The sequence below is a fragment of the Myotis lucifugus genome, unplaced genomic scaffold, assembly GCF_000147115.1.
Source record: "Myotis lucifugus unplaced genomic scaffold, Myoluc2.0 scaffold_3, whole genome shotgun sequence".
Lineage (NCBI taxonomy): Eukaryota > Metazoa > Chordata > Mammalia > Chiroptera > Vespertilionidae > Myotis > Myotis lucifugus.
In genome coordinates this window covers 25,443,396-25,467,002 of record NW_005871051.1, presented here as the reverse complement: position 1 = coordinate 25,467,002, position 23,607 = coordinate 25,443,396, and the positions used below count along the sequence as shown (strand labels likewise).

General features: G+C 40.3%; 1 protein-coding gene across 1 annotated transcript in view; it reads left to right on the top strand.

Annotated features, from left to right (window-relative positions):
• The window catches only part of DNER (delta/notch like EGF repeat containing), a 154,350-nt gene extending 131,259 nt beyond the window's left edge, over positions 1–23,091 (top strand). The window contains exons 11-13 of the mRNA XM_006082776.2: positions 7,702–7,833; positions 15,310–15,556; positions 22,081–23,091. Of these exons, the coding sequence (XP_006082838.1) occupies positions 7,702–7,833; positions 15,310–15,556; positions 22,081–22,192 (491 nt within the window). The 3' untranslated portion in view covers positions 22,193–23,091. The remainder of the gene's footprint in view (positions 1–7,701; positions 7,834–15,309; positions 15,557–22,080) is intronic.
• Positions 23,092–23,607: the final 516 nt, after the last annotated feature.

The following is a 23,607-nucleotide window of genomic DNA, read 5'->3' as shown; positions in this document are numbered from 1 at the left end:
AAAATACTGTGTTATAGAAAAAAACACCCCACTATTAAAACTGAGCTACTAGGAGCTAGGAGATAACTGTTGGTAACATCTTGATACAATAAGCATGTGTATTTGAAAGGAATTATAATGCTCATATTATATTATGTCACCTCCTTCTCACTTAAAAATATATATCATAAATGTGTTTCTGTTTTATCATTTTTACTGGCTGTCTTTTCCACGATATGAAATACCATGTTTTTTTTTAACCCATTGTCAATTCAGCTTTTGGGTAGCTAACTTTTTTTGAGAATTTTTCCCTATTATAAATAATATTGTAATGAATATTCTTGTATGTACATCTTTGTGTACTTATCTGATTATTCCTCGAGCTAATGTCCCAGGAATGGGATCACAGGGTGCAGGAGGATACTTACATATTTCCATATTGTTTTCCAGGAAAAAGCATTGTAACAGTATTCTCTCCTATTAAGAATGCACAGCATCTGTTTCTTCGTCTTCACACCAGTACTGAGGACTGTCATTCTGATGGCCAAAACCCATTTAAGTGTTGTTTGAACTTGTATGTTTTTTATTCCTACTTTAAAAATACATTTGTGGTCATTTTGGTTTCTTCTTTTATGAACTTCCTATTTATGTCAATCTTCATTCTTGATTTGAAATAGTCCTTCATAGTAAGTATATTACATTTTATCTGCCACAGATTACAAATATTTTCCCACTGTCATTTGCCTTTTAAATGTATAAAAATGTTTGTTTTTCATATAGCATATTTAAATTTACATAATTAAATCTTGATATTTTTCTTTTTTTATGCTGGAAAGATCCTATGTATTAAGATTTTATAAATATTCTCCTATATTATTCCAATCACTCATGAGTTAATTTTTTTAAAAATATAGTTTTTATTGATTTCAGAGAGGAAGGGAGAGGGAGAGAAAGATAGAAACATCAGTGATTAGAGCGAATCACTGATCAGCTGCCTCCTGCTTGCCCACTACTGGAGATTGAGCCCACAACCTGGGGATATACCCTGACTGGGAATCGAACCATGACCTCCTGCTTTATAGGCCAAAGCCCAATCACTGAATTGGCCGAGCATGAGCTAATTTTGTGCATGTAAATGTTTAATCCATTTGAAATTTATCTTGGTATCTTATGGGAAATAAAAGGCAATCTCTTCTCCAGAATATTTAGCAAACCTCCAACTGCCTACTCAGCATTTACTCTTGGACATACCTCAGAGACACCTCAAACTTACAGGTTTCCTTCTCCTTTCTTCCTTTTAAATATTTGCTAGCTCTTTACATGGTATTACTGCCCCATGAAGTTATTCTGGACAGAAACTGGGGAATCATTTGGTATCCTCCTCTTCTTCCCCTTACCTGCATCCAGCTACTAAGGAGCCCCCAAACCTCCTAGACTCTCTCAGTTCTTTCTGGCACCAACACCAGGCTGCCTTCACCTCCTGCCTGCACCAGCTCAGCCCTCCCTACACCCATTCCTGATACCCTGATATATTCTCTACACCAGCGGTTCTCAACCTGTGGGTCGCGACCCCTTTGGGGGTCGAACGACCCTTTCACAGAGGTCGCCTACCATCGGAAAACACATATATAATTACATATTGTTTTTTTGATTAATCACTATGCTTTAATTATGTTCAATTTGTAACAATGAAATTGGGGGTCACACAACATGAGGAACTGTATTAAAGGATTGCAGCATTAAGGAAGTTGAGAACCACTGCTCTACACTGTAGAGATGTTATTCAATGAAAGTCTAATCTTGTTGCTCCCTACTCAAAAATTCCCTATTGGCATTTCATTGTTTTTATGAAAAGGGTCAAAGCTCTTAACTTGATCATCAAGACCTGAGTGGTCTGGCCCTTTCCAGTTTCGTACTGGGCTCCCCTACCTGCTGATTCATGAACAGTGTGTGCCAGGCTCTTCTTGGTAATATTCTTCCCTTCTATCTCCTGCTTTCCACCCCAAGGCATTTCTTCTGGTACTCATCCTGACCATAGAGGGCATTTCCATTGTAGTAGGTTAAAAAAAATCACATTAATTGATGTTTGAAAACAACAGATGTCTATGTCTAATCTTTTAAACTGTAGGGACCATAGAATAGTTCCCCAAGTTGTTTGGAGGACTGTGCTGTTAATGAATTTTACAGAACACTGTTCCCATGAGATGCTTCATGGAAAAAGTGTCTGTGGCCAAATAAACCTGGGACATGGTACATGCCATGTGGAGATTCATAAGGGGTGTCTGCAGGCAAAAGGCTCTGTGAGGTCTCACAGTAAAGAATCTTATTGGCCTTTGTTTATTTTCCAACTACATTTAATCACAGAACCGTATTTTTCCCTTTAGAAAGGACTGATTGTATTCTGAGAACTGGTAGAGGCTGATGAAATGTGGACTTCCACCACTAAGGAACATTGGTGCCGCTGCTCTTTGAATTGCTACCTTGGAACCAAATGCTCTTTCTTTATACCCGAGGGTTAGCAGAACTTACTCTTGGCCAACTATTTAGTGCTCAGAAGGTTCTCTCACTGACTAAGTGGAGTGAATTGGGCAAATTATCGTGATATAATTAGATACCCAATCCAATGTCACCTTTAACTTGTAGAATGGCTTTTTCAGTTTCGGTTTATGTTGCTCTTCTCTTTCTAGGATCTTTAGATGGGACCTTATGTGACCGATTTTCCTCATTTCTAATGTATATATTTTTTGTGCTTTAAGTTATCCCCTCAATACCTTTATGGCTGTGTCCCACAAATTTTATGTTGTATTTTCATTTAATTCAATTCAATGTTTTTGTTGGTTTGTTCTTAAGTTCCTTTAGCTTTTTTTCTTTGTTCTATGGATTATCTCTAAGTGTGTTATATAGTTGGCCCCCGACCCCACCTTGCACCTTTTGGCATTTCTAGGTTGCTAGCTTCTCTGAATATTTGAGAATATTCAGAGTCTGGAATATTTGAGGCAATGAGAAAACGCAGGATGCTCACCATCACCATTCTTGGGTCCCGAGATTCCTAGCCAGTCTGTCTCCTCTTGACCTCTCAGATTCTTCTCATATTTGTTTTATATATAATGTCCAGAGCTTTTGCTTGTACTTAGTGGGAGGAACAGGGAAAATATTCCATCTTTTTGGGAGCAACATTCCATCTTTTTTCCATCACTCTAGCTGTTTTTAGCATTTTTCCTTTGCTGCTGGCTTTTAGCAAATTGATTATGATGTGCCTTGATGTGATTTTGTTCATATTTATCCTGCTTGGGATTTGTTGCACTTTTTGGATCTGGTTTTATAGTTTTCTTCAAATTTGGAAAATATGTAGCCACTATTCCACCAAATATTATTTTATGCCTCTTCCTCCTGTCCTTGAACTCTTATTACATCTGTGTTAGACTACTACAGTTTGTACACCAGGTCACTGAGTTTCTATCCCTGAGATTTAGCTTTTCTAGCTGCTATTGCTCTGTTTTCAAGTTTACAAATCTACTCTGCAGCATCTAATCTATTACTCTCACTCTATATTATTTTGTTTTTAATTTGATATTATATTTTTATATCTATACATTCCATTCAGTTTTTTTATATCTTCCATTTTTACCCTTATTTCTTTCATGTTTTCCTTTAAATTTTGAGCAAATTCCTTGTTTGCTCAACATCATCTGTTACTTCTGGATCTCCACCTTTCGAACTGATTTTTCTTCTGGTTATGGGTTCCATATGTCTGCTTCTTTGCATGTCTAATAATTTTTGTTGAACGCTGGCCATTGTTAGTTAAGTTGTTGAGTGATTGGATTTATTGTCTTTCTTTTCAGAGAGCTGCCTTTTTTGGTGGCAGGTAGGTAAGTTACTTGGCAATCTGACTGATCCTTTTAAGGATGATTTTTATATTTAGGAGGATGAGCTTTTACTCAGGGGATAGTCCTACCCTACTGCTAAGGCAAATGCACTGGCTGGTCAATAAAATACTTGCACTCTGACTTGTGAAAGTTTGAATCCCTCCTAGTCCTCTGTGAGCTTTGGGATTTGTTCATCCTTCATCTTGTTTGTAGGCCCGTGGAGTTCCATTTACTCATATGCAACATCCAGTAACTAACTCAAGGGACATGGCATATTTCTGATGCTCATTTTCTGAGTGGCTTTATCTTCTGTGTTAGTCTGTTCTGCAAATTACAGCTATCTTGGCCTCCACCAAATCCAGTTCTCCGCAGCTCAGTGAAACCATTGTGTTCTAAATTGGGTCCAGGCAGAAAGCCAGGATGCTGGCGGTACTCAGCTGTTTCGTTTCCCTTCTCTCAGCAGTCACGGTCATGCTCTGCCTGTTGTCCAATGTCTTAAAAGTGTTTTTTAAAAATACATATTTCATCCACTTGTCTAATTTTTTATGGTGGGAGGTCAAGACAGGTTCCAGTTTTTCCATCATGGTAGAAGTTCCAAATACTTTTTTTTAGATCCATTTCATCTGGAATAAAATGTTTGTCAAGTATGAAGGCATAGTTAAAGCCCCCAGTCCAGTGAGTGGCATATAGTAGTTATATATTTAATAATATGTATTACAATTTAATCATTTTCATTGGTATCATTCAATGTGGGCTTTGTTAGCCCAAGGATTTACTAATAGCAGTGAGTTTTGATTTTTTAAATCTTTTTAAAATTTTAATTTATCTGAGGAAAGCATAGAAAATTAAACAGTACACTTGTAAACTTGCATAAATACTACCAAATTTGATACCTACTCTACATATTGCCTCTTAGAAAGTAGTATATTGAAAATCAATTGAAAAGATTTAAAGTTCAGACTCTGATTTCCAGCCTTAGTGAAGTAGAAACTTCATTTTGTATTCTCTTTACAAACGTTATTCGTGCACAACAGCAATTTAAAAGTAATTGATTTTTCTCCAACTCAGATTTTTTTTAAAAAAGTAAGCAAGTCAATGAAAAAGTCATTGGCTCAAGCCTACAAAAGCATAAAGATTTATTAAGTCAAATATGAGTAAAAAAAAAGATGATATATATACTAAGAACTTTTCTAGTAAAATAAGCTAGTATACACATTGCTTGGAGCTAGAATGGTGGGGTGTTGAAATGCATAAAAACATATAATATTCTCAATATGGGAAAATGCAAATGAACTCAAACTTGCTCTTCATCATTCACAATAATTCTTCAAATACCTCGCATAAGACTGATGGGCAGTAAACATGAGCTCGGTAAGGCAGAGAAGAGCAGTCCTCTTTGGGAGTCTTCTGGTTGACATTTTTCCTGACTGGCTCCATCATCAGAATCATTCCATATTCCTACCACCAGCATGTGACACAGTGAAGGCATCAGAGAGCCAGCTGGGGGATAACTGACTCAACCAGAAGCATAGGAGTGTTAGACTGTGAAATAGGCTGTAGAGTAAATCTACAGGTTTCTGAGCACTGTGCCTCGCTCCAGGGTTCTCCCAGAGCACACGGGCTGTGGAAATAGCTGCTAGCTCTTTGGGCCCCTGCCTGGCATGGAGTTTAAATCATTAACTAATGACATCTAATCCCCAGTAGAGCTCTAAGAACACTGTGGTGATAAAAGTCAGACTGGAATAGGTTCGGGACTCTGTCTGGGTTTTAGATATTTGATAAGTGTCTGTAGAAAGAGTTCATCCTATTTTCTCCTGCTGCTCTCTATACCTCCCAAATCCAATCTACTGAGTGCCAAGAATAGACAAATCTAGGGGTTTTGGATTTCTCCTGACTGTGTTAGAGACTCGTAGAGATCTAAGAACCAATACACACATTAAGGTGGCTCTGGATCCTGAATTTGGCATTTACCTCCCTGGAGAAGCTCGGGACCAGAACAGGACTGGATGGATTGGACATAGAGCCCTGGGACTACCCATAGTTTAAGGAATTAGTAGGGAGAAGTTAGGTATTTTCTGCAGCTATTGTTGCAAAGACCATGGGACATCTTATTTCAGAATATGTAGTATTCCCATTGCCAGCTAAAGAAAGCTGTTGTTGAGTAGATACTTCAATTAATCTTGTCTTCCTAAATGGTTTGAAAGTAATACGGATGCATATATTTGTCAAGGCCTTTGATTTCATCCTTTTAATATTTCGTAGTACATCCTTATTTATGCTTCTTTTACTAGTCTACTTTGTAATGCTGTTTGTAACTGTTTAGTCTATACCCTTCTCACTTAGAGCAATTGCCCCATTAATAAAAAGAAAACCCTTGAAATAGGTTAGTAAGAGGAAATCAATTTTATGTCTTTTCTATTGATGTAAATGACTATATTTACTGCAGGAAACAAACTCAACTTAGACACTACTGAATTATAGTCAACTTAGTAGGATCTAGAAGTAGTAAATGTTTTGTTGGACAGATTCCACTTTAAAAATGAAAGAGTCATATGCTAGGTATGAAAAGAGTGTGAAATGAAACAGATGTGAAATATTTTAGTGTGAGATTCCTCCTCTAAAGTGGCTGTGGGTGACATATGGTGGTTTTATAAACGAGAGGTAAACCAATAGCAGACAGAAAAGCACTTCGTTGCTAATTAAGTCAGCCTGGAAGTAATTACCCAAGTGTACACTGAAATATTGCCTTTTGAAAATGGACAAAATATTGATTTTGCTCATTTTCTTTCGTCTACAACTATCGCAGTGCTAAGAAGAGCTTTTTTACATTTATCTAAACAAATGGAGGAGTATATCAAAACAATTTTTTTCTCATTTTCAAACTTTTAAGAGAGAGTGCCTCAATTTGAGTTACCCTCTTTTATTCAGCTTTGATGAGATACCTTTAAATTTCATAAGCACACCCAGTTGGTACTGACTCATCCTATGGCTTTAATTCACAGGAAGATGGCTTTGTTCCTGTAACTGCTAATAACAAGCTATTTCTTGTAAATTGGTGTTTGAATCACAGTGACATCTTCCCATGTTCTGGTTTATAAGTTTAAACCAGGCACTCCCTGAGGGGGGCAAAAGTTGGGTCTAGGTGGGGTCGAGACTCCAGGGCACATTTTTCATTATGGAGAAAGGACAGTCTGGAGCGGTTGTGAATTTCCTTTGGGCCATCATTGCTCAGGGAAGATTATGTCCAACTTAGGTCAACCCAGACTTCACAACTGTCGCCCTTGTGGCTAATGCCCTCCCTGAGCATTTCGGTCCACCCCAGGAACATATCCAGGAATTTGGAAATTGGAGTAAATTTTCATAGTTGACTCAATCTAGGCACACAGCTGTGCTCTACAAGTATCCAGAAACTAGATGTCCTGACTCACGCTCAAACACTTGGCTACAAAACAATCATAACCTTTGAGTTCTCAACTATCTGGAGTTTCAGAAAAATAAGATTCGACTGACTAAATACAAAATAGAGTTCTTTAATGAAATCAGGAACCCAAATTTGCTTTCCCAATAAACTTTGGAAAATTTGTTCAGACGCGGGAATCAGCTTTAGTTAACTAGTTCATTAGATTAAAGAAAAGTCTTTTTACCAAGGCTATTTTTTTCTTTTTTAAGAAGTTTTATTTAAGTAAAAGATCCCCTGACTAGAATTTGGGAGAGTTCTGCACTTTATACAAACAGCAATTGGGCTCCATTGCTGGAGATCATGAACTCCGGGCTCAGATCTGGAGCTTTACTTGGCTAGAGAAGCGATGGGTGATGCAGCTGATCGTCTCACAGCTACTTCTCTTTATCTCCTTAGGCGAAGAGTGTGACATCGACATAAATGAATGTGACAGTAACCCCTGCCATCATGCCGGCACCTGCCTGGACCAGCCCAATGGTTATACCTGCCACTGCCCACATGGCTGGGTGGGAGCAAACTGTGAAATCCGTAAGTTTTTCTGCCTCTCAGCTATTATATTTAACCTCCAGTTTTCTTTCACCAAGAAAGGGATGCTGACCGTGCCCAGCCCTGTCACTCTCAGAGGCAGTGCTGCCTGAGTCGCCATGCCTCCCGCATCTCAGTGTCACACTTTTGCCCCCACCCCACCCCCGCATTCTGCTGCTCCCACTTCTTCCTGAGTCTGAAGGCAGCCCTTCCATGGGATGAGAATGTGCAGATGTCATCCAGAGTTCACTGCTGCTGCTACAGCCAAAAATGCGCTCAACAGAGACGCGTTAGAATCGCAGCACAAAACAGAGGCGCTGTGTTGAAAATGTAAAAACACACACCAAATGTAAATTCACTTTGCATTTATGTCTTCAAGTGTCTTCAAACATATTAAGTTCCATCAATTGCCTGGAGAAAAAAAAATCCAGTGAGGATGAGTGAAAAAGAAAATCTGAAAAACATTTTGAGCTAAGTGTTCTCTAAAGACGAACTAACAGAAGTTTGAAAATGTCACAATCAAGATTTTATACATTCAAATACCATGTCTACTAGGATTGAGGTGAAAATGAGAACTGACAAGGCATTGGGGTTTCCATTGGTTTGTAAACTGCTAAAAATTCAACTTTGAAAGCTGCCTTTCTTCTTATTTAAATGGGTCAAGGCAATTGAACCTTTCATAAAAGCTCCCTCCTGGGGCCTCTCACCCCCTGGCCTAATCATCATCAGGTAAAGACAGCTTATCTGCTGTGTGAGTTTGGAAGGAGGCAAATACTTACACGGAGCCCTGTCTGTCTCTCCCTGTCTGTCTGTCTCCCTCCTGAGCAGGCCTTTCTGCTGCCTGTAGTCATCCATGCTGTAACTGCTTTAAGAATAGCCCCCTCACTGGTGGTCCATATGGCCTGTGGCTGGATGGCTAATTCTTAGTATGTGTCTAAGGTGCGGGGTGGTCAGTGTTACGAAGCCTTGTTATTCACAAGTGTGGACAACATTCTCCATCAACTTGACCAATAGTGAAGGTGCCCTTTGGGCTCTTATCTGCTCACTCTTTGTCTTTGCTCTTGGCTCAGAGCTTGAGAGGGAAAGAAGGTAATTATTTTTAGGCCTCTCCTTCAACTTTCTCAAATGCTCTGAAACAGAATGGTTTTAAGACCAACTGTCCTGTTGAAGATGAGAAATACTCTCTTATTGAAGAAAGAGACAGAAAGAGATTCCAATAGTAAAAATGCTGAGCACTATGATTTGGGTAGGATGTTAAAACTATTATTGGTGTAGGATGTTAAGTCCACTCTGCTGGGATCTTTGGTGGAAGGGATTGCAGGCCTGGGTCAGTAGGACCTTGCTTCTCACCCTGACCATAGTACTCATTGTGCGGCTTTACTTAGTTGTGCTGAGCCTCAGTGTACTCATCCATAAAATGGGACCACTTTTTGTTCTGAAATTTGATAATTGTATGAAATGACACATTTCTCAGAATAACATCTATTTATAACTTTAAAATTTTAATTGTAAAGATTAATACATAGTACAGTATGAATAAGAAGTCAGGAACACATAGGATGCCCTCAAGAAGTTTTGAAGTACAATCCTATAATTACAAAAAATCTAAATTTTACTTCCTCCCAGTGATGATGATATTAGTAAAACATGCACAAATAATAAAAGGACAAAGTTGGCTTCATATTGTAGCTATGTGACCCATACAAACACATTTATCTCGTGGAGCCTCGTTTCTCTCACTTGTAAGATGGTTATAGTAAGGTTGCTGTGAAGACTAAAGGAGGCAAATATGTGCATATTTCTGCTATGCAGTAGGCAGTAAATAAATGCTAGTTTCTCTTTAATTCTACACTATTTAGCTCTTATGCTATGAGCTATTCCTGGGAAGATGAACCTTTGCAATTGTCTTTTTAGCCAATGTACCTGCAGGGCATGGGCCACCATGAGCAGCCGAAGGTGTTGGGGCACATCACACATGTTGGTCCATACTTGGGCTCTTTGTTTGCCTAGAAGAGCACTTTCCACTTGATCTCATTTGCATCTCCCCATTAAGCCAACATGTTAAAATAAATGTTATCATAGATTAGGCTCTGTGGGTTCCAGTGTTGGGTACTTCACCCTTGGCCTGAGTGTAACAGTGGAGAACATGCATGGGAGGGTTGTGATCACATATACCTGAAACTGGTGTACAGTGTTTAGAGCAGGGGTGGAGAACTTTTTTCCTGCCAAGGGCCATTTGGATAGTTATAATATTCACGGGGCATACAAAATTATCAACTTAAAAATTAGCCTGCTATATTTGGTTAAACATTTAATTAACTCACCCCTAATGCCTTGCTAGGGCCAGACAAAATGATTCTGTGGACCTTATAAGGCCCATGGCCGGACATTGCCCACTCCTGGTCTAGAGAATTGGATCTGAATCAAATGGAAGGAATCCAAGGAAAAGGTGTGCAAGCAGAATCTGGCTTGTCAGTGGACAGGGAAGGTCTAAGAGGCCTCCAGTCCTGTGTGAGCCATGGACCCTCAGAGGTCTCTTTCTACCCTGAGCATCTGTGAGCTTCTGAAGTGGCCAGAAACCACGAAGAGGGTGTCTGGATGGTACAAGTTCAGGTCAGTAGATCTCAACAGGAAAGCTCAGATACACACAGAACAGAGAGATCTGAAGTCCACACAGCTATGTGGTCTGGAAAGCTACTGAGTTGTTGAAGGCAGTAAATGAGCCTCCATTGGCCTGACCTCTGCCTCTGGAGGTCACATCACCCACTTCCCTTTCTTACTCACTCTGCTTCAGCCACATGGTCCTGCTTTCTCTTCCTTGAACAGATCAGGTTTATTTCTGTCTTCAGGGTCTTGGCCTGTGCTGTTCCTTATACCTGGAGCTCTCTTTCCTTAGATTTTAGCACAAGTATCTTCTTCTCAGCAGACAGATCTCAGCTTGAGTTCATCACATCCTGAAATCTGAGACCTCACAGTGAAGGGCACTACACGTGAAATGGAATCAGCCCTTCCAGCAGCCATCACTAGAGATCCTGATACCTCAATAGGATTTACATGCAAATTAATACCATTTTAGTGGTTCCATTTTCATGTCAACCTTCTGTGCCAGTGTTCACCCTAATAATGTTTCTTAGAAATTTGCCCCAGTAGATATACTGTCTGCCCCCCATCAGTAATAAGAAGCAATAATCAAGCAGACCGTACAGATTTATCAAAATGATCAACAAAGTTGATCTAGAATTGCCCCAAAAGGATCATTCAAATAACTCTGGTGTTCTGTATATATTCTGAGGCAAATGCAAACCCTAAATTCTTGAAATTAACAAACAACCCTGGTAAAATGTTACTGCAACTTATTGTTACAACCTTGGAACTGATCATAATTTTTGGGGTGTGTATGTGTATTTTTATAAAATGTTTGCATTTCTAGAATCAAGGTCTAAAAATCAAAATTCCTATAAATTTTTACTTAGTGGTGTTTTGTATCATCTGTATAGAAGCTATAAGGTTCATACAGTTAGAATTACAGTCAACCTTGTTGACCGACAGTTGAACGATAGACACTGAACAGTTGAATCTGTGGTCAAACTATTGGATTACTGATATTCTGCAGGTGAGAAATAGGAGACTAGGCTATCTTGGATTTATGCATTCAATCAGTGAAAATGTTAAATGTGAAAGCACTTTGGAAAATACAAAATGTCAAACAAATTGAATTTAAACCAAAACACAAATTATCCCTCAGACCCATATGTGTGACATTTTTCCTGAACAGTTCATGTGCATACATTCCTGGTCATGCACCTGCTGGGGCTGCTGAGACCATCCCATTCAGCATGTGCTGGTGTGCAGTTCTTCCCCAGCCACACTGTAGCCATTATAGTAAATGATTCATGCAGTGGGACTCCCAAGATGCAGCAGAGCAATGACTTATGAGGAGCACTCCCGGACCAGGAGTCGGCAGCTGCAGCCACCTGGTGCAGATAGATTTGCTGCCTCTCAGACCAAGCATTGGATTTATTCAGATCCACCTTGGCTCCAAACTTGATTAGTGTGCGAAGCAGCCACATTCACTTATCAGAGAAGCTTTAGATGAAGGTAAAGTTGGGAAAAGCAAAGGGCAAGGCAGAGGGAAGCAGAGGTTTTAGGAGAAATTTTGAGTTTTCCTAAAAGTCCAATCAACTTGGAACTCAGAGTTTTGGGAAACAGAGCCGATGGTCCGAAATACAAGCAGTTTAGGCAGCTCATCAGGCCCGGGACAACGTGCCGAGCACATAATGCGGTACAGTTGTCTTTCCACTGTCCTGGCCTTCTGGTTGTGCACTCCCTGTGTGTACACAGTTAATATGATGTGTAAACTATTTATGTGGTTATGCATCAACCATAAGATTTCACAACCTGTGTGGCCCTGCTGCAGCAATCAGATCTGAGCCCTCCACCAAGTTGGAGCAGAAAGCAGTACTGGCTGCCTTTGTGTTGATGCTAAATGGGTGTTAGAGCAGACTCTGTGAGTGTTGGACTCCATCCTACAACTGATTTTTTTCAGAGAATGTCAAAATACTTGGAAATCAAGTGAGTCACACTTCTCTTTCAGCCAGAAAAATGAGTTGTCTCTCTCAATGTGCACCAGGTAATGCCAAATGCAATGACTGCCGATTTCAGGATTGAGTCTTGGTTCAAATTTCACAAAACACCTTCTCTCTTCCATTATGACCATTTGTTTGCAGTGATTTCTGCTGGTCCATTCGCCTGTGTGTGATTTGGCACAGAAGGCTCTGTGAATGCACTAATGGTCAGTCCTATGGCTCCCTGGGCTTTGTGAGCTCAGGCAGGCAGGCTCCAATGGCAATGCGAGACTTCAAGAGTGAGTGTTGGTGAAAAGCTCAGGAGTCAGAAGATCTGGATACAAAGAGCTGTCTCTTCTGTTGTCCCATTCTTCTCAAACTTTCAGGAACCCTCCAGGCTTGGGGCATGGGTCATTTTTCCATTAGGCTTCTGGGAAAGGGGTCCTTGTGCTCTTCTGCAAACTAACTTTTCCAGGTAAAGGATAGCTGACGCTCGGATTCCATGTCATTAAGATGAGGCTATGAGGGCAACAGTGAGAAGAGTCCTGAGGATTTCCTGGGAAGAGAGGCCCATTCCCACCCATCTCTGAATCCTATTTTCAGGTACCCAGAGTCCTAATCTGGAAGTGATGGCCGAGAGGTGGTAGTGATGGTGTGAGCAGAGAAGGCATCTTCTTTTTACATGAGTCAACTTCTCTTTGGTCTTGCATAGTCCTTTTAAATTTTTACAGCTTTCTTTCAAATCCTGCTCCTGTTATCCAGAGCATTCCATTTGTGTGCAGGTCTGTAAACAGGACTTCTGCCAGACACTGAGATTACATTCCATCCTTCACTTTTTCCCTGTGCATACAGGTTGGTGCTGTTTGGAAGAGCATAGGACAGTGCTCAATAATCCTGAGCTTGGGGCATGTGCCTCAGAGGCACCAGCCACTTTATCCTTACTTCTTCCACCACCCAGGTGCTCCTCTATAGGGACCAACCACCACATGCCTGGCAGTGAACATGCTTAACTTTTTAGAAACATGTTTCCTAACTTATGCTCACAGCAAGCCCATGGGGTATATGTTGCTATTTTCCTCTTATAAATTAGGTAAGCAAGGCTCAGGGAAGCCAAGTAAATGTTGCAGCCATGATTGAAAGCAAGGTTGGTATGATCCCAAGGCCCACACTCCTTCCACTATTTACATTGGAAGATAATACATGGGTACTTTCTTCAAATAATGTATCGCTCCTTTTTAAATTATTATAAAAGGAATACATTATTTTTAAAAAGCTGGGAAGTAAATGCCTGAGATGTATAAAAAAGGAAATACAAATCCCTGCCTTCTAGAGATCACTGTTGTTAGCACATTGAGGCAGAGGCCAAGAACTTATATCAAGACTTGTATTTGACAACACACCCAGGAAATGACATCAGTTTCTTAGGCCACATCTATAAAATGGGGAGAGAAAGTAATACATCTTCTGGTGGTTATAATGATTAAATGAGATGTTTTCAAAGAGCTTAGTCCATAGTAAGAAAGCAACAAATGTTCATCCCTATTATCATTCTATTCTTCTAAGCTTTTTAGTATGTAGACAGACATTTTAAGCTTACATGTGCTTGTACTATACAACCAGTCCTGCTTGATAACCTTTAATTCTTTAGCTATTTGATGAACTTCTCTTCATTTCACTAAGAGTTGAATATTTAGGTTGTTTCCCACCTTTTTACATTTTTAACTGATTTTTTAGAGAAAGGAAGGGACAGATGAGAAAGAGAGAGAGAGAGAGAGAGAGAGAGAGAGAGAGAGAGAGAGAAACATCAATGTGAGAAAGCAACATCGATCAGTTACATCCTGCATGAGCCCAGACTGGGTATTGATCTACAATCTGGGAATTTGCCCTGATCTGGAATTGAACCTGCCGCCTTTTGGTGTATGGAACGATGTTCCAACCAACTGAGCCACATCAGCTAGGGCATCCCATGTTTTTGCTTTTATAAATTGTGTTGTCTACTGTGGGATGAAGAGAGAGAATGGAAGTGGGGATTCTAACTATATCTGTAACATTTTATTAAAAAAAAACCTTGGAAAAAAGCCACTAAAGGAAAAATGAAAAATATGAACACTTATTAACTTTGGTGAGTACATGGGTTTCTGGGCCTATTTTCTGAATGTTTTTCTAAATGTGTAATAGTTGATAATTTAAACATTATGATGCTGAGATGAACATCCTTGTACACAGGGCTTTGTATCCTATGGGACCAATTCCCCAGCATAAATTCTCTGGACTCTTCTCTCTGTTGCACTCACAACCATTAGACCATACAAGGGTTGTATATCAATTTACACAGCCCCCATTTCTGTACTGTTATCAATTGTGGTTATCAAAAATTTAAATTATGTTTGAGAACTGAGAGTAATTGCATTTAAAAAATAATTATGGCCTGGCTGATGTGACTCAGTGGTTGAAGAATGACCTATGAACCAGGAGGGTAAGGTTCGATTCCTGGTCAGGGCACATGCCCAGGTTGTGGGCTTGATCCCCAGCAGGGGCATGCAGGAGGCAGCTGATCAATGATTCTCTCTCATCATTGATGTTTCTCTCTCTCTCTCCCTCTCCCTCCCTCTCTGAAATCAATAAAAATAGAATTAAAAAATAATTATGAAGCTAAATAATTTTCTATATGCATTTCTTTGGTGAATTCCTTTTACATCCTTTGCCCATTTTTCTATGACATGTTCATGGTTTTTCTTAATGATTTGTAAGAGGTCTTTATATATTAGCCCTGGATCTGGAAAATCCTTAGAAAATAAACCTTCCCAGTGAGGATGACCCTTACATTTTAAGTTACCCATGCAAGGACAGGAAAGACCTTCCCATGCTAAAGGCCACAACTTATTTCCAGCCATTTGCTTGTTTTTGCCTTCAGACCTCCAGTGGAAGTCCGGGCACATGGCAGAGAGTCTCACCAACATGCCCCGGCACTCCCTCTACATCATCATCGGGGCCCTGTGTGTCGCCTTCATCCTGATGCTGATCATCCTGATTGTGGGGATTTGCCGCATCAGCCGCATCGAGTACCAGGGCTCTTCCAGGCCGGCCTACGAGGAGTTCTACAACTGCCGCAGCATTGACAGCGAGTTCAGCAATGCCATCGCCTCCATACGGCACGCCAGGTGGGCTTTTGCAGGGGCAGCAGGAGGGGAAAGGGACAGGCTGCTTTCACATGTGTACTCTTGGGACCAGGGTTATGTTGTAAATAGGACTTTACACCCACAAAGAGGGTTTCACAGAATAAACCTAGGTTCAAGGTGCTGTTGAAGCTATTGAACATTGTTGGGGTTGATAATGAGACTGCTTTATAAGCAAACCCCTTTTCATTGGTTGCTGGCTTTCTGATTTTATTTGGTACATTCCTTCAATTTGTGTTTACCTGTGCGATAAATATCTGATTCTTAATCACTGAGTATGAAAAATTTTAGATGATTTATTTTTGGAATGTCTTTAGCAGTATTACTCTCCAAACAGTCAGCATAGATATAAATTATTCCATTTTATAACTTTAAAAATGGCTAACAGCTATCACACGGAAACCTATGTGAAAAAATAATGATGGAAAACTTCCCTTACCTGCTGAAGGAACTAGACATACAAGGCCGGGAAGCAAAGAGGGTCACAAACAAGATGAACCCAAAGAGGCCAAATCCAAAATACATCAAATTTAAATGCTAAAGGTTAAAGAAAAAAAGAGAATATTAAAAGCAGCAAGAGAAAAGCAGTTAGTTACCTAAAAGGGAGCTCCCATGAGACTGTCAGCTGATTTCTCAACAGAAATTTTGCAGGCCATATGGGATTGGCAAGAACTATTCAAAGTGATGAAAAGTAAGGACCTACTACCAAGATAACTGTACCCAGCAAATCTATCATTTAGAATTGAAGGCAGATAAAGAGCTTCTCAGACAACATAAAGCTAAAAAAGTTCACCACCAAACCCATATACATAAAATGTTGAAGGGTTTCTTTTAAAAAGAAGAAGGAAAAAAAGATTAAAAAATATGAATAACAAAATGGCAATAAAAACATATCTATCAACAGTTGAATCTAAAAAACAAAATAAATAAACAAGCATAACAGAAACAGACTCATAGATACAGAGAAGATTTTGACAATTGCAAGATGGGGAAGGGGACGAGGGATGGGTGAAAAAAAGTGAAGGGAAAAGGAAGTACAAATTGGTAGTTACAGAATAGTCACAGGGATATAAAGTACAGCACAAGGAATATAGTCAATAATATTATAATAATTATATATGGTGTCTGATGGGTACTAGACTTATCAGAATGATCACTTAATAAATTATATAATACTAGAGGCCCAGTGCACAAAAATTTGTGCACTTGTGGGGGGTCCCTCAGCCCGGCCTGCGCCCTCTTGCAGTCTGGGACCCCTCGGGGGATGTCCACCTGCTGGCTTAGGCCTGCTCCCAGGGAATTGGGCCTAAGCTGGCAGTCAGACATCCCTCTGGCAGCCCGGGAGCCCTCAGGGGATGTTACATCTGACTAACGGCTTAGGCCCGCTTCCCATGCCGTTAGTTGGACATCCTTAGCTCGCCCTGTGGAAGCGCACAGATCACTAGGGGTCAGCTCCTGCGTTGAGCATCTGCCCCCTGGTGGTCAGTGTGTGTCATAGCGACCAGTCATTCCCGGTCATTAGGGTCAATTTGCATATTACCCTTTTATTATATAGGATTTAGTCACTGGGTTGTATACCTGGAACTAATATAATACCGTGTGTCAAATGTAATTGAAAAATAAATTATTTTTAAAAATGGAGTTTGTATTATATAAAACAGTGTCCTTTACTGGAGGGAAGACTCAGAAAGGGACAAGGACTTGGTGTGCTATCACAGAAAGAATGTGAGTTTAGGTGTCTGAGATACTTCCTTGAGCCCAATTATTCCATTACCTGACTCTGGATTTTAGATGATTTAACCTTCCACAATACAGTTCCCTCAACTGTAGAAAGGAATAACCCTTCCTTCCAAGACAGTTATGGCAATCAAATTAACTTACAAATAATAAAGGATTGTGTAAACAGATATCACCATATTAACCTCTCCAAATCAATTATAACACTAAAAAAATCGCTAATCTAACATGTTGTTGACTTTTGCAAAGAATATTTATTACAAAAATAATGATGATATTGTGTGTTAAAGAATATCGCATTTTCTTTTAATTGGTAAGACAAGCTAAAGCATACAATTCAGAAAGTCAGCGTGCTACAGTAACAAGTGGGCTGAGCTTGGTGTCTTAAGATTGGGGCTCAAGGGTACTCTTAGCTGCATTGATTGGGTCATCATATATTGATATTGGTTTTGATACAAGCAGATCCAAATTCTGTCTGAATGGCGAAGAAGCTCAGAAGTTCAGAAAGTTTGCTTTCTTCAAAAGGAAACCCCCAAATCCAACACTTAGATCTTACAGAAATTTTGCCACGTCAATGGAAGCAGAAGCCAGTCCCCAGCTTCCAGGCAGAGGAGCCAGTGGAAGAGAGGAGTTAGGAGACAGCATCTGCCCTCATGCCTCGGGCCAGTAAGGACAGCTTCTTAGTGGGACTTGCATGAGCCTGAGCCTGACTTCTACAAGTATGAGGAAAAAAGGATTCATCCCTCCCCATATCAAGCCCTACACAGATGCCTGTCATTTGCTTCTTCCATTAAGAGTCAACTGGACAACACAGCTTCCAGGAAGCCCTTGGATCAGCGGTTCTCAATCTGTAGGTGGAGACCCCTTTGGGGATCAAACGACCCTTTCATAGGGGTCGCCTAAGACCATCAGAAAACACATATATAATTACATATTATTTTTGTGATTAATTACTATGCTTCAATTATGTTCAATTTATAACAATGAAATTGGGGGTCACCACAACATGAGGAACTGTATTAAAGGGTCGCGGCATTAGCAAGGTTGAGAACCACTGCCTTAGATCGATCCCTGCAAATCTCTTCTCAGTTGTTTATTTGACTAATTTTTCCACTAGCTTGTGCATCAAGAACAGAGGTTTATTTATTTTTTTTAATTACTTCATCTCCAGTGGGTCCTGGTACATAGCAGACCTTACTAAAATTTGAGGTCTTACTAAACTTTGATCTGAAATGGATGGATGATCTTGGTTAGCGGTTAATGGAAGATGCCTTCATCTGCCTAAGAGAGAGATTCATTTCAGACACTAGCTTGGTGAGTGGAACCAGCCTGCAGGAGTCTTTGCAGTGTCCTGCGATCATTGAATGACACACAGAAGATGTGAAAAGGAGAGAATAGACAAGTTCAGTTGTTCAAGAGTTCCCAGAGGGGTTCAGTTCACCAGGAAGAGCAGATGTTACCACCTTATACTGGGGTGTACTGGGAGGCCCAAGAAATTGGATTCTTCCACTGTGAGAGGATCCCTAGCTAAGTAAGATGCTTTTGCAGTCAAGAGGAAGAATATTTTATTTTGGCCTCAGAATAGTTTAAAATAGATTTTTCTGGGCTTCCTGATTATAGAGCCCCCTGGGAAGATATTTACCGAATATTCTTGGAAGGAAAGGATAAACTTGAAAGCATTTACAAACCTGGTTCTTATTTGGTGCCGATTTTTATAAAAAATATTTACTGCAGAATTCCTAACCAGCAAGCTCCTACATGCACCAGTGACTGCAAATAAAACCGTTGAAGTCAAATCAGTACCTTCCACATATCTGGGAACTTTCCCATCGAAAGGTTTTTGTAGTTACAACCTGTGGTTTCTACAGCATGGCCCTCTGGAGGCAGGCTGGGTCTCTGGCTGGTGGGCCCTTTTTGCTCCCTTTTCTTGGGAACCCTAGAAAGCACTGACAAAACACAATGCTTGTGATATTACCCTCCTCCTAGTCTTCAGCAGTAGCCTATGCCTAATGTTCATTTCATGGCCTGTCTTCCTGTCACTAGTCTGGAGGTGACATTGGATAAGAATGACTGTAGCTCAGCAACCACACAGGACGAAACTGAGTGGGTCATCTGTGACATTCAGGAGTGACTAAGGAAGTGTGTGGTGACTGTGATGTCAGCAATCAATTGGTGCTGGTGCTGGGTTGAGAAGGAGCCCTCTCTCTTATCCTATGAGTCATCAGCTCTGTAGCTGCTTTGCTTACCTTCAGTTTGAGAGAGTTTATAACTGACTGACTGGCTGGTGGGAGCGATGACATGACTCTCCAAGTTCTGGTCACATTTCATTGCTCGCTGCTCCACCAGCTGTAAGTGCCTGATCCCAGAAAACAAAAAGAAAGGAGAGCTATGAGAGGCAACAGTCACTTTCTCTCAAATAGCATCTGATGTGGGCCTTTTTCAAGGTTAGACCCATCTGACATTCTTTGTGACATTGTTTTAGCTGTTGACTTTCAGGGGATTATGAACTAGAAGAATGTGCACCCTGTGATCTGCCTTATAACTAGTTGTGGTATTATTTTTTTAGTGAAGTAAGGTACATAAGACTTGTCACCAAATATGATGTTTAGATGCCTGTCACACAGATACTACTGTTGCCATGACTCTGTTAGTGCTTCCACAATGGTTAACATGGCCAGTACTACACTAAAATCCTTTGGAGAGAGGGACTGTGGCTTTCATCTAGGGCTATAAAATGCTGTACTTCGGCCCTAACCGGTTTGGCTCAGTGGATAGAGCATCGGCCTGCGGACTCAAGGGTCCCGGGTTCGATTCTGGTCAAGGGCATGTATCTTGGTTGCGGGCACATCCCCAGTGGGGAGTGTGCAGGAGGCAGCTGATCGATGTTTCTCTCTCATTGATGTTTCTAACTCTCTATCCCTCTCCCTTCCTCTCTGTAAAAAATCAATAAAATATATTTTAATAAAAATGCTGCACTTTGTGGGCCATACAGTCTTTAGGTCTCTGTGCCTCCTCAATTCTGCCTTTGTAGCCGCAAAGGCACTACAGATGGACACAACTGTGCTCCAATAAAACTTTATTTGAAAAACAGGCAACAGGCTGCAACTGGCTTACAGGCTGTAGTGTGCTAACCCCTGGTCCACATTATACTTTTCTATAGCTTCAAAAATTTACAATTAAAATTAATTAAATTAATATTATTGGTGGTATCTCATTACCAGTGTAGCTGGCTATTTTATGAGAAATACATTGTCCAAATATTTGTACCTTAGGTACTCTCTGACATTTTCAGACTTGGGAGAAAGTGTTAAGACCCAGTTGGCTTTTACACTGGTGCCCCTTTTCCGAGTCTCAGATTATGCAGGTCTCACTCAAGTGAGATACACAGACCGCAGCAGGCTGTATACATTTATGCACACAGAATCCTGGACCTTTGGTGAGGCTTCGCATTGTAGACACGAGTTTATTGATGACTTCAGTGTTGCAGTAATAGCTGTGATTTCTCAGTGGCAGCATGCTTCTCAGATCTGCATGTGCCTGGCACCCGCCGGGCATGCTTTATGCCTTTGTACTCTTGGAGGCCAGTAAATCTTGAATGAATGGGAATACATGATAGAAAAACATTTAAAAAGAAAATATCACATGAAAATGCAATGTTTCTCCTTTCCCATTCGATTCTCCTTTTCATCTCTGTGCATGAGAAGACAGACTTCAAAGGAAGAAATAGGAAAGGGGGGAGATGACATGTAAGCCACCATAAAGTAGCCCCTTGATGTCTTAGGGTGCTTATCCTCGACACCTTTTAAAAATTTTAGCTTCTTTTAAAATTTCATTTCTAATGGGCCCCAGTGGACTTGAAATAGTTAAAACCTGTTTTCTATAAAAGGCAGGTGGGGGGTGGGTTCGTGTGGAAGATCCTTTAAATCCCACTGCACTGCAGGGGCTTCGGTGGAAGGTGAGGTCTTGAATGGGAAGAGACCACCCAGGAGCTGAATTGGCCGTATTGTAATCATCACCATCTTGATACTGACTTTTCAGGAAATCCCGAAATTGGATTTTGGCGCCCAGGGCTTCTGTTTGTCAGTCCTGCTGTCAAGGAGATTTTGAAATATACCAATCTGTTGGGACAATGGCTTTGTGCTCAGGGAAGAAACAATGGCGTGTGTGTACATGGGGGTCAGGGAGTAATAGGTAGGTGGGACTGGATGGCACATTTTTGTGGACAAACACATATTTGAAGTCATTTCCTCTCTCATCCCTTCTCCATGTCTTGGGGCCTCAGAAGACCACTGAGCCTTCACAGCCCTCCGGCAAGTCTCACAGGAGGGGCTGTCTGTCCATGGTCTGGGGTAGACCACCCTGTCACTGTGCATTCCAGGCTCCAGAGTGAATGTAAAATAAACTTGCCTCTCCACGTCCTTACGGGTCTCCGAAGAAAAAGATAAATCAATATATGTTCTTTTAAATCCTATTGTAGAGCCGTCACGCCTGACTGCTTTGCCAAGATTTAACCTACAAGCTTCAACATTAATTTGGACTCTGTGTTTTGTGGAATCCATTTCTTGCCTCTTGCACCAAAGATTAATATTTTTACTCATTCAGTGTTACTATGAGGAAGTCTTAAATTTCTGTACTTGCTAGAGAATATATTTGTTAGGGTATTTTTATAGTTCCATTTGATTCTTGAATATAAGTTATTCTTACCATTTGCCTTTCCTAGGACTTGAGATCCAACATGTGCCTAACTAGAGTCCTCTCTCCTGTGATTTTAGGTTTGGAAAGAAATCCCGGCCTGCGATGTACGACGTGACCCCCATCGCCTATGAGGACTACAGCCCCGATGACAAACCTTTGGTCACACTGATTAAAACAAAAGATTTGTAGTCATTTTTTGGATTATTTTTCAAAAAGATGGGATACTACACTCATTGAAATATTTTTAAGAAAATAAAAAGCTTAAGAAATTTAAAATGTTAGCTGCTCAAGAGTTTTCGGTAGAATATCTAAGAACTAATTTTCTGCAGCTTTTAGTTTGAAACACATATTTTAAACATGGAATTTGAGAAGTCCATAGACTACGTCTTAATGTACTTTCATCCCTCTAAACCCTAAGCTTCGACTAGTGTGTGGTCTTTTCATGATAGACCCTATCATGACACCCAGATTAATTTCCGTGGCTGTGACAGAAATAGTCTAATCAAGGAGAAGTTTCTAGTTAACGTGTGAGTGTGGCTTTCTGAGTAGAGTTAGGAAACACATAGAGAATGACGCGTAGTACAGTATCCCTGTGACTTAAAAAGAAGTCTGAAATGTCTGTTTTGTGAAAAAGAAAGTAGTTACCTTTACTATTCCTAACCCGAATGAAATTAGCCTTTGCCTTATTCTGTGCATGGGTAAGTAACTTATTTCTGCACTGTTTTGTTGAACCTTGTGGAACATTCTTTTGAGTTTGTTTTTGGTCGTTTTTGTAACAGTCGTCAAGCTAGGCCTTGAAAACGTACTTAAAGGAAGGGCCTAGTGAGGCAATTACAATCGAATTGGATCTATATTTTCTTTCAAAAGTCAAGGTCTTTTTAATTGTGAGCAAGTTACATTTACATTGGAGCTGTCCGTTGCTAAGAGATAGTAAATGTAAGAGGGTACCAGCCCCTTCCGTAGCGAGTATCTCTCATAGTGCATCTTTATTTATATGAGGACTTTTTTTGTGGCTGTATTTGATTGATATGTGCTTCTTCTGATTCTTGCTAATTTCAAGGAATATTGAATAAATATTACCAAGTCAAGGAAACACTTGTCTCTCGTTCTTTTAAAATCACATAAAACACATTATTTCTGGGGCTCAAACTCTCAGAAAAAACAATGTCGTAATTGTGAGCCAGATAGTATTCTGTACAAATAAAAATACAACAATGGCAGTTCTCCAAAATAATGTCAATGTGAACTATCCATGTCAATAGTTATAATAGTGATGGTGGTGGTGGTGGTGGTGGGGGAGGGCAGCACATCTCCTGGCACATTGTACTCAATAAACAGTAACTCCTTATACCTAATGGGTCCAGGTGGCAAGGACAGGAAGAAAGGCAAAGTCTCAAAGTCTCATGTTGGTGGGGCAGGATGACCATGCTGCAGAAATTCAAGCAGAAATGAAATTCAGTTAGTGCATTATAGACCTCAGTTTCTGGATTGAATCAGCAACCCCATAATTTTATAATGGAGGTTTTGCAAGAATGAATTTCCATGCTAGCTCTTAAAATTTTCTAATTCGCAGGTTAAAATTTAACCCACAGACACATTCCCAG